The sequence below is a fragment of the Loxodonta africana genome, chromosome 1, assembly GCF_030014295.1.
Source record: "Loxodonta africana isolate mLoxAfr1 chromosome 1, mLoxAfr1.hap2, whole genome shotgun sequence".
Classification (NCBI taxonomy): Eukaryota; Metazoa; Chordata; class Mammalia; order Proboscidea; family Elephantidae; genus Loxodonta; species Loxodonta africana.
Genome location: NC_087342.1, coordinates 224584639 through 224596969, shown reverse-complemented (window position 1 = coordinate 224596969; position 12331 = coordinate 224584639). Strand labels below are relative to the sequence as shown.

Sequence of the window (12331 nt, the reverse complement as noted above, 5' to 3'; positions counted from 1 at the left end):
AATCCACTTGGTGGCACTCAACAACAACAAAGTATTTAAATTTTTCCCCAAACACTGACTTGCTTCATCAGGCTAACTTTATAATTATCTCACAGTGGAACTTGGCTCACCCCAGGTCTTCCTGCCATTATGCAGTATCTCCTTAAAAACACCCCTGCCCAAAATGATACTAAAAAAACCCCACTTATCCATAAATTCATATTTATTCTTTAGACCCCCTACTACTCAAAGTGTGGCCTCTTAGCTAAAGCAAAGGCATCATCTAGGAATTACTAGAAATGTAGAATCTCAGCATCTCCCCCACCCCAGACTCAGTGAATCAGAGTTTGCATTTTAACAAGACAGCTAGGGTAATTCCTACGCACAATAAGATCTAAGAAGCACTGTATCGTTGTTGTTATGTGTCATCGAGTCAATTCTGACTCGGAGCTACCCTACAAGACAGAGCAGAACTGCCCCATAGAGTTTCCCAAGGCTGTAATCTTATGGGAGCTTATCGCCAGGTCTTTTCTCCCTCGGAGGAATGGGTACGAATCGCCAACTTTTCAGTTAGCAGCCAAGCACTTAACCATTTTGCCACCAGGGTTCCTTTGCTTCAGACATTAAACCAAATCCTCTGCCACTGAGTTGATTCCAACTCACAGTAACTCAATACCATAGAGGCGAACTGCCTCATAGGGTTTCCAAGGAGCGGCTAGCGGATTCGAACTGCTGATCTTTTGATTAGCAGCCAAGCTCTTAACCACAGCACCACCAGGGCTCTGCTTCAGACATTAACCCACTGCCCTAGAGTCAACTCCGACTCATAGTGAGACATGAGAACCTTTAAAAAAAAGATGTCTGAATGCTTTAGAACAATGAAGTTTTCCAATCACCAACATTTTCATTTCACAAACTGATTTATCTGAAAGTCAGCATACCTGTTATTTTACTTCTGCCTTAGCCTCAAATCACCTGAACTAGCTAAATCCAAAATAGTTTTATAGAACTTTAAGTACTGAGAAAACAACACACTCAAGAGGAAGAAAAAAAGCTGAGGACACAAAAGTTAGCTGGTTTATTGCAGATTACCTAGCTGGTTCAGTGCCACAGGAATCTCATTCTAACATCCTTCTCCCAGTCAACTGACTGTATTTGTTCAACAAAGACACTGCAACTTGCTGAATCCTTAACGTCATATACTCACAATTCGCAAAACAGCTATCTCACATCTAAGTACATGAACACGGACAGAGTATAAAACCTAAATTCATTACAGTAAGAGAAGGTAAGTCTTCTGTAGTATTGCCAAAAACTATGGCACAAGAGGGTTCTGATCACGAAGAAGGTAACAAAGAACTACAATCTAGCCACTTTGGATCCAGTTTACAAATAGCATTAAACAAATATACATAAGGCAGTTGTTTTCAACTTCCTCTCCTCTTCTTCACCTGGAAAATGGAACTGCAGGTCTATGTAACATGTAGAGATGAATAATGCAATGGATGAAACAGAAGTGGTTTACAGGCAATACTTTATCCACACCTTATTTAAAAAGAGAGGTGCTACCTAGTCATACAGCTTGAAATGGCAAGTTAAAATTTCATTAAAGGCTATAAGCAATGACTTTAATAATTTCATTAAAAAGTCAATTTCATTAAAAATCACTCATTTGACCCTATAAAAATGACAAGATGCTCATCATGACAGTACAAATTTAGCAAAAATATCTACCTGAAATCAACTGTTTTCACAATTATCCAAAAAGCATTTTCATTTTATTTCTCAGTTAGAAAATAACTGTAATTACTTTTTAACAGTCTATCAAAATAATTTAAACTCGAGCATTTGATTTAAAGGAGACATGCACAAGGTATTAATTTACAATTATAATATATTTAGCATAGTTATGAAAAATTATATACTTACTTTCTGAATGAATTTTTCCACACTCTGTACCACATGTTTATAGAACTAAAAAGGAAAAAAAATAAAGTATGGTTTTAAAATCTGTCTGATCTCCTCCCAGCCATATGCTTTAAAATAGCTTCACAGGTCTATCAAAACAATAAATTCTAATCGAGAATTCTGAGACATTCACATCGCTCACCATCCTCAGGAACTGGCTGTGGGATCTGATTAGTCAGAGATGCTCTGATGTAGGTTATAAGGTCAGTTGTGTTACCTCGACACAGACACAAAAGAATTCTATCCAACTCTTTATGAAAGCATAATTTGACAAATACTTGTACTGATAGCAAAGTAATCGTGGTAAGCTCACTGACAGATGTATATTCTTACTTTCATGGAAGGAAAAGCACAGATTTCCTACATCAGCTAACTAAGGATAGTAACAGAAAATCAGTTAGCATTAGTTACTGTATGTAAGAGAGTTATCAATTTCATGTGTCTCCCTCAGCTTCTGCTGGAGAATGGAGCTGCAGGCCATTTTATATACAATAAGATGTATAGATAAACAATGTCCTAATAGTTCAGGCAAAATCCATCAACAGAATGAAGTAAACACATGGATAAAAAATTAGCAATGGCCTACTATGCCAAATATTTGACCTGTTCTTTCTGCCTAAATCAATTATGACAAAACGTGGATTTAAGTTTCATAAAACACTGTGAGCAAAAGGGAAATTACACATTTAACAAAAATACTTCAATGGCAATAGGTTAATCACAGCATGTTTCTGTGCTTCTAACCTCATGAATTATGCTTACTTAAGAAAGGTCCCCTTAGGCTGAAAAGACACAAGAGCATTCACTGAACTGCAGCATGAAATCCAACATTTATGAAATCAAAAATAAGGAAAGCCTCATTATCTGTATGTATCTCACCATATCAAAATCTACAATAAGCTTGATCTTGGTGAGTATTTATCTTGCAATAGTCATGGTTTACTCAACAGTTTAAGTCACTTGAAAAAACTAAAACTACTTAAAGTTATTAGGTACTTTATAGACACTTCAACGGTTACCATCAATGAACAAAATATTAAATAATTATACAATGAATGATTTACTAAATAATAACTCTTCTCGGAAATAATTTGGCAGTGCTTACTTCTAGTTACTATAATTCAGAGTAAAACCGCTTACTACACTTTAATTCAAAGTTTACTAATTCATGGAGGGCTTCTTCCACAGCAGGTTATCCATGAAATTTTGCTGTCAGGGTACAATGTTAAAAAGCACCCGTTAAGAGAATCATTTCTCTAAACACTGATAAAAATCAATGCCTTACTTTATTATGCAACAGTTAGCATTTAAATCTGATTTAAAATACAGTTAAAATCTCCGTTCATATGTGTACTAAGTACAGCTTAAAATAATACAGTGCTGCCAAACAACTGGTCTAGACTTTTCACAAATGTGAACATTATAAAAAACAAAACAGGTGGGTGACATGACAAATAAATGTAATGCATGATCCTTGACAAGTTCCTAAAAAACCATGGACTGCTGCTGAAGACAATACTAAAACAACTGATGAATATGGATATGGACTATGTATTAGATAACAATATTGGAGCAAAGTGAAAATTCTTACATATGATCACTATATTATATTATAGTTAGGAAAATGTTCTTAGGACGTTCAAATTCAAGCATTCAGGGATTAAGTGGTATCGAAAATGAAGTGTACGACTAACTCTCAAATGATTCAGGCCAAAAAGGAAGAGTGCATGCGTGCGTGTGACTGTGTGTGTGTGTGTGTATTTGTAGGAATAAAAACAAATGTGGCAAAATGTTAACAACAGGTGAATCTGAGGGAAGAATATGTGGTGCTCAATATTCTTGTGACTTTTTTTTTTTTCAATATTAAAAAATGTAATTATAAACAGTTACAATAAAACAAAATCATATCAAACGTCATAATAAAGGGTTTAGAACCCTGATCTAGAGAAACCTGGGTTCGAATTCTAGCCCTGTCTACTCTATTGCAAATGACTTAACCTTCCACGTCTGAAAAATGGAAATCTTAAGCACCTATATACGTCATGGAGTCTTTTAATTAAATAAGTAATTTGTTCAACAACAAAGTTATGTAAAATGCACTGTTCAGTAATTTTCACAAAAAACAGTAACAACATACATGTTTGCACATGTTCAAGACCATGATCACAACAAGCAGATCGTACTGTAGGGCAGTATAAAGAGTAAGACTTATCCTATATTGAACCTAACAGATTCCCTCAAAGATCACTTTGAAAATTTTTCTGGCTTAAATGTGCTTATTTGCAACTGCCCTTACTCCCTCTTTCATTTTCTGCACATAAGCACAGGGACTTTAGCAATAATTCTCTAAGATATTGACTACAAGTCTGAAAACTAAGCTTTGTCCATTTGAACACCACAAACACAACTAATTATCTGAATTTTCTCCTAGGAGAGATTCCCAGTAAACAAAAATTTGTTAAATCTAATATATAATGTTGTTATTCAAAGGCTATTATTTAAATTATCGCTTCTATGGTTATGGATGATGTTCTAATTCACAGTAGGAAAACACACCACCAAATGTCCACAGGTTAATACCCACCTCCATTAGTAATAAGCACTCACTGATTCGCAATTTTAACAGCTCTATTAATTCCTAGCCTTGGGGACACGAACCTCTTGCAGAGATATCTATAACTGAACTTCAGAGGGTTCTTAAAGCCACAGAATTGTATGCAAAATTTTGTGCATATCTGTATTTCTCTAAAGAGGATCCCATCCTTCCCTGACATTTTCAAAAGCATCCATGAGTCAACAAGTTCAAAGCTTCTGTCACCAGAGCAGATCTGTATCAACATCCGTGGCCTTTTCCCACACTTCAAATGTTCTATGTACAATGAGACCCAATTAATTTACATAATGACCCACTTTCAAATCTATAATCAATAAGAAAAAATGAGATCAATAAGTTGTTTATTTAGAAATGATTCATCAACTTGTATTTCAAGATTTTGCAAAGTCAGTGTGACAAACAATAGAGATAAACACATTCTCCATGATATGAATATACCCAAAACCTTACCAGTCTAAGAAAGGTAAGAAAAAAGGTTGCTTCAAAGTTTTTGGAAGAATATTTATCAAAATGTTAAGTGTTTATCTCTAGGTGGAAAAGTTTGCAGGTGACAGTTTGTTTTGTTTTTTTCCAAATTAACATGTATTAACTCTATAAAAAGGAAGAGAGTATATAATCCAAAACAATCATCCCCTCTCCAAAATATAAGTGTAGCATTTTCTTTTGAAAACACAGGATTAAAATCTATTACTCACCTTAATAGCTTTGATGGCTGCCTTAGTAATCTGGGTCATTTTCGCTTTAGAAATGGGTGGTTTGTAGTCATTCAGGGAATATAACTGATGAAAAAGAACGAAGTTTAAACACATCAAAACTAATTCTGTCCAAGCAATTACATAAAATTACCAAATCTTTCCATTTTTATATTCTCCATGAAATCAAAGTGCTTCTTTTCTTTTAAACATCAAACTCAACATCATCGGCTACCAGGGAAACATAAATCAAAACCACAGTGAAACATCTTCACCTTTACTAATATGGTTAAAACCAAAAACAGATAATAACAAGTCTAACAAGGATGCGGAGAAAGGGGAACCTTCATATATTGTTGGTGGGACTGTAAAACGGTGCAGCTGCTTTGGAAAAATAGTTTGGCAGTTCCTGAAAAAGTTAATCACAGTTACTATATGACCTAGCCATTCCACTCCTTGGTACACATCCAAGAGATCTGAAAACTTATGTTCATAGAAAAACTTGTCCACAAATGTTCACCGCAGCATTACTCACAACAGTCAAAAAGTGGAAACAACCCAAACGTCTATCAAGAGATGAATGGATAAACAAAACGTGTTCTAGCCATTCAATGAAATACCAGTTTGAAATACTGATACATGCCACAACGTGGATGAACCTTGATAACAAGATGCTAAGTGCAAGAAGATGAAAAAAAAAAAAAAAACACAGATTATATGATTCCATATACATGAAATGTCCCAAAAGGGTTCAGGGATTTGCGGAAAATGGAGAGTGACTGCTATTAGGTATGGCATTTCTTTTGGGTGTGAAGAAAAGACTCTAAAATTGATTGTAGTGATGGCTGGACATGTAAAATCCATTGAACTGTATATTTTCAATTGGTTATTTGTATAGTATCTGAATTATATCTCAATAAAAGTTTTTAAAATTCACGGCATTTAATGTTAAGCAGTAATTTTCCTTCCCCAAAAGAAATTTATTTTGAAATTCTCATATAAACAAAAGATAATGGTACCATTTAGAGAAAAAAGGTAAAGACAAGGTAGAATAACTAGGAAACAGACAAATAACTAAGTTTAAATAAATACTGATTAAAACTTCTACTATACTCAGGGATGCTAATATTTTAGCTATAAAGCTATATTAGTTACAAGTCAGAAAACAAAGCTTTGGCTAGTGGAACACTGCAAAAACAACTTGAATGGACTTTAAAAGTAACTCAAATGGCATTTGTGGTTAATCAACTAAAAATTTTGGGAGTCCCTCCACAGTTTCTACTCCAACACTCCTTATAACCTACCCATGAGTGAACTCTTGATTTTTACCTCTTAGTATCTCTGGAATCTGCCTAATCTTCCCCATTTCTGTCTCTTCTTCCTCCTCCACCACCAGACACTATAGTCCAAATTACTTAACAACTACATGGATTTGGTGTGTTCTCCATACCAGGTTCACAGACACCTTTTCAAAGACTAATCTGCAAATAATCTGATCAAAAGCTAATACCCTTCTTTCCTCATTTTAAATAGTCAATGACTTCCCACTTTTGGAAAAACACAAAAATTTGCATACAGAAAACCCTGCCTGATCTAACTCCTGCCTACCTTTCAGGCTTCACCTCACAACATGCTCCCATCCCTCTGGTCTTTTTTTCAGTTCCCTGCAACAGGGCCTTTACATGAGGCTCCTTCCCTCTATTTGGAGTATTCTCCACTAGGGTCTTCCCACTAATTAATGCATCACTTAATAAGGAAAGCCTTTCCTGCCTTCCCACCAGATCGATACCCCCTTTTATGCTCTCATTGTACTATCATTCACCTTGGAAGCATTCCTCATAGCAATTTTGCATTTCTTTATTTAACCAATAATTGATTTTAAAAAGGACTATCATAGGGTGATGGTGGCTGACACCAAGAGACAAAGAAACAAGTTCCTTTAATGCAGTATAAGTTTATTGGAGGGGAATTCCAGAACACTTAATTCTACTCATGCAAAACCTGTACATAGACCAAGAGGCAGTTGTTGGAACAGAACAAGGGGTTACTGTGTGGTTTAAGATCAGGAGGAGCCCTGGTGGTGCAGTGATTAAGAGCTCGGCTGCTAATCAAAAGGTCGGTAGTTCAAATACACCAGCTGCTCCTTGGAAACCCTATGGGGCAGTTCTATTCTGTCCTATAGGGTCACTATGACTCGGAACTAACTCGAAAGGACCTAAGAACAAAACAACATGTTTAGCAAACAATCTGAAAAGCTGGACTATATGAAGAACAAGGTATCAGGATTGGAGGAAGACTCATTAACATCTTTCAACATGCCACCTTGCTTGCTGAAAGCAAAAACAGCTTGAAGCACTTATTGATAAAGATCAAAGACTACAACCTTCAGTAGGATTACACCTCACCATTAAGAAAACAAAAATTCTCACAACTGCATCAATCAGCAACATCATGATAAATGGAGAGAACGCTGAAGTTGTCAAGTATTTCATTTTACTTGGATCCACAATCAACGCCCAGGAAAGCAGCAGTCAAGAAATAAAATGAGGTATTGTACTGGACGAATCTGCTGCAAATCTGCTGTAAAAGACTCTTTAAAGTGTTAAAAAGCAAAGGTATCAGTCACCTCGAGGGCTAGGCTATGACTGACTCAAGCCATGGTATTTTCAATAGCCTCATATGCATGTGAAAGCTGGACAATGAACAAGGAAAACAGAAGAAGAATTGACACCTTTGAATTATGACATTGGTGAAGAATATTGACTATATCATGAACTGCCAGAAGAACAAACAAATCTGCCTTGGAAGAAGTACAGCCAGAATGCTCCTTAGAAGCAAGGATGGTGAGACTTCGTCTCATGTACTTTGGAAACATTATCAGGAGGGACCAGTCCCTGGAGAAGAGACATCATGCTTGGTAAAGCAGAAGGTCAGCAAAAAAAGGAAGTTTCTCAGGGAGATGGACTGACAACAGTGGCTGCAACAATGGGGTTGTGAGGATGGCACAGGACTGGGCACCATTTCATTATTTGGTGCATGGGGTCACTATGAGTTAGAGATCGACTTGATGGCACCTAACTGATCCCTGCTGCGCTTGCTAATCATTCAGACAATGAACTCTGTCTCAAACCTAAACTTCTTCCTCTCACAGGCCGTGATTTAACATTATAGGATCTCAGGTGACAGCCTTTCCTTATACAAACTTTCTATACCTACCTGACCTCAGTAACTGAAAGGAGGTCCCAATCCTGACCTGCCCTTCCTTTGACCACTCAAGACCTCATTTCAATGGAAGATATTAAACCACTGTCCAGCTTTTTAGCCTAATTAATTCATTCTTTATGTTTCACCTACCCTCATAAGCAATGAAGACTGCTTTTTAAACCTCTAAAATTTTACATTTCTATACTATCACTTGGAGCCCTGAGGGCACAGGGGTTAAAAGCTTGGCTGCTAACCAAAAGGGAGCAGTTTGAATCCACTAGCCGCTCCAGTTCTACTCGGTCTTACAGGGTTGCTATGAGTCAGAATTGACTCAAGGGCAGTGAGTTTTTATACTGACACTTGTAAGGAGCCCTGGGTTAAGTGCTCGGCTGCTAACCCAAAGGCAACAGTTCGAAATCACCAGCCACTCCGCAGCTGAAAGGTGTGGCAGTATCCATAAAAATTATAGCCTTGGAAACCCTATGGGGCAGTTCTTGTCTGTCCTATAGGGCTGCCATGAGTCGGAATCAACTTGATGGCAGTGGGTTTGGGTTATATTATCACTTGTAGGCACCACATCAAACGCCTATTTTTAGATCTGAAAACAATTTCTTCAATCAGTTCTTGTCTGTCCTATAGGGTTGCCATGAGTCGGAATCAACTTGATGGCAGTGGGTTTGGGTTATATTATCACTTGTAGGCACCACATCAAACGCCTATTTTTAGATCTGAAAACAATTTCTTCAATCAAATAAGGTACCTTAATTAAGGTTTGAAGAATCTTTTCCCTAAACTGAGATATCTTAGTTGCTGTGGGCTACTCTACCACAAATTATCTCTAATAAAATATTTTAATATTGCTCATTATTGATTAGACCAGGAGTCAGCAAGCTTTTTCTGTCAAGGATCAGACAGTAACTATTTTAGGTTCTGCGGGTTGTCCCATAGGGTCGCTCTGAGTCGGAATTGACTCAACGACACTGGGTTTTTGTACTCTCTCTGCCACAACTACTGAACTCTGCCTCTGTAGTACAAAAGCAGACACAGACAATATGTACACAAATGGGCACAGTCATGTTTCAATAATATTACCATAAAACAGGTCAACCCCCGCACCCCTAAATTTGGACCTTATTTCTCAATCCTATATATATATTTTTTTATAATGTATCTTTTGGATAAACACTGCAATCTCATGTCTCAGGGGAATATATATTCATGCCCTCCCTCCTTCCTCAACACAGTGAGTGAGGTCCATTACCCAAAATTTAACAAAATGTTATATTTCACACTTGCTATTTCAGGCAAATTCTTCACCTCAAAAACTTTAGTATCTTTCTCAATTTTAGCAATGTTAACAGAATTCTACTATGATCTCAGAAAGGGCCCCCAAGAAGCTTATTATCTGATATACTCCAGAGAACCATGAAATCTGTGGAACATCTCTGCTGATTTACAGGGCACTGGGTTTTTTTGGATCTTAAGCCTTCAAGGTTGGTTCTATGATCGATCAAATTAATCTTAAGTGTGAATCTAGAATAAGTAAAACAGGGGTTGACCTAGTTCATCTTTCTCAAAAATGGTCCTTGAGATACTGATTAAACCTAATCAAAACCAAACCTATTGCTGTTGATTCCGACTGACAGTGACCCTATAGGACAGGGTAGAACTGCCCCATAGAGTTTCCAAGGAGTACGTGGTAGATTCCAACTGCCCACCTTTTGGTTAGCAACCATAGCTCTTAACCACTGCACCACCAGGTTTTCCTGAGATCCTGATTAGAACTCCTCAAATCTCCAAAGAAATCAGAAACCTTACAAGTTCCCAGACTAACACAATCTTGATAAAATACTTTCACCTCAAGACAGCATGCTGACCACTGACATTTTCCTTTCCTTCCCCATGTTAGGAGAATAACCCATTGCCATCAAGTCAATTAATTAAGTAAGGTATAAGAACTCACACACAAAAAAAATAGAACGGGAAGGTGGGAGGAATCAATAGACAAAGGGATGTCACAAATTTCCAGAATGCAGTCAGAGGACTGTGACTGACAAGAAACCACAAGCCACGGTACGCAGAAAAGAGGATTCAGTCAAGGAGGGAACCAATTTATCCTGCAGAATTCGAGTTTCACCACTCAAATTCAAGGTATTACAGCAGGCAGAAGTTGTACCAGTAAGCCAATGCCTCATCTATTGTTGCAAAGGCTCAAAAAGTCTAAAGTTGAACATTTTAGAAACAGTAGTTTAAAAATATTTAGTAATGTGAAAGTGATCACCAGAAGAGCTAAAGTGTTAACAGCCAAACCGCTGTTCTCTTTGAACAGCAGGCATAGGATTAAGATGGGAAGGAAGAGAATTCATTAAAAGCTCTTCTGTATCTTTATAAAAAGTACACGCATATGTTACTTTGAAAAATATAGTAATTATTTTTCAATACAATCATACTCTCTCTATATACCCACTTTTGCCAATACTGACCCTCCACGGTACATCTCTCAGGATAATCCCTACAAGTACCCTATCTTAATCAGGCAAATACCTAAAGCTACATGTACTTTGGACATGAGGAGGGACCAGTCCCTGGAGAAGGCCATCATGCTTGGTAGAGGGTCAGTGAAAAAGAGTAAGGCCCTCAACAAGATGGCTGACACAGTGGCTACAAAAAAGGGCTCAAGCATAGCAACTGTGAGGACGGCACAGAACTGGGCAGTGTTTCATTCTTTGTGCACAGGGCGGCTATGAGTTGGAACTGATTCAACGGAACCTAACAACAATTATTAAGCAGATAAAGATCCCACTTCTCAAGCATAGCAGTTCTCTAAGGTTAACATTACAGTTTGAATATTGTTAAAAAGCTAAGCATTTTAGAATTTATAGTTTTAAAATGCCTTTGTGACTAAAAACAAATGTAATCAACTCTCTCTAAACACTATTACCTTTAAAGAACTCAACTTAGGCCACAAAAACTTATTTGCAGAGGGCCTTTAATTCAATACACAAATTTATATCTCTTTTCCAAATCCCTGAAATAAAGGGGGTTTGAAAAGACTCCACCTGTTGCTGTTGAGTCGATTCCAACTCATAGCGACCCCACGGAACACAGCAGAACTGCCCCATAGGGTGTCCAAGGAGCGGCTGGTGGATTCGAACTGCCAACCTTTTGGTTAGCAGCCCAGCCCTTAACCTCTGCTGCACCAAAGACTCCAAAAAAAAAAAAAAAAAAGACTCTACATACTATAAAACAGTTAAAGTAGCACTGGAGTTATAGTGCCAGCCAAGGTGGAGTAAGCCAACTACAGCCTATCTCACCAACTGACAACAACTAAAGCTCCAGACTAAATACAAAAAAGCAACTACCTGAGGACTCTGAAAAGCAACACAGCAGGCTGACTGGAGACTGGAGCCAAAACCTGAACAAAAAAGCCAAACCAAGGGCTGCTGAGTTGACTCTGACTCATGGCAATCCCATGTGTTTCAGAGTAGAACTGCGCTCCATAGGGTTTTCAACAGCTGTAGTTTTTTTGAAGTAGATGCCAGGCCTTTCTTCTGAGGCGCCTCTGGGTACACTTGAGCCGTCAACCTTTCGACTAGTAGCAGAGCACTTAAAAGTCTGCACCACTCAGGAACACCAAAACTTGAATAATGACCAGTAAAAGCAGGGAAGAGGCTGCCTGCAAGAGCTGAAGTTTCACAGTGCTTTCTTCCATCATCCCCTGGTTTAATCCAAGAGCTGGCACAATCACAGATCTGTGCAGCTGTGCTAAAAGCAAAACCACAAGAAGAAATGCCCTACGCCTAGTCAGAGAACCAGGGGAAGGACCCCTCTATGCTGTACAGTGTGAGGGAAAGTCCCCGTGCCCTCCCTACTC

The 12331-nt window shown here is 37.8% G+C and overlaps 1 protein-coding gene across 6 annotated transcripts in view; it reads right to left on the bottom strand.

The window, feature by feature from the left end:
• SCAF8 (SR-related CTD associated factor 8) overlaps positions 1-12331 on the bottom strand; it is a 95700-nt gene that overhangs the window by 60103 nt on the left and 23266 nt on the right. For 4 of the 6 annotated variants that reach the window (XM_064292571.1, XM_064292555.1, XM_003403954.4 and 1 more), the window contains 2 exons: positions 5257-5340; positions 1909-1953 (listed from right to left, as the gene is read on the bottom strand). In XM_064292571.1, coding sequence (XP_064148641.1) covers positions 1909-1953; positions 5257-5340 — 129 coding nt within the window. Of the gene's footprint in view, positions 1-1908; positions 1954-5256; positions 5888-12331 lie in introns of those variants that run through there. The other 2 variants (XM_064292570.1, XM_023545572.2) reach the window with 2 other exon arrangements.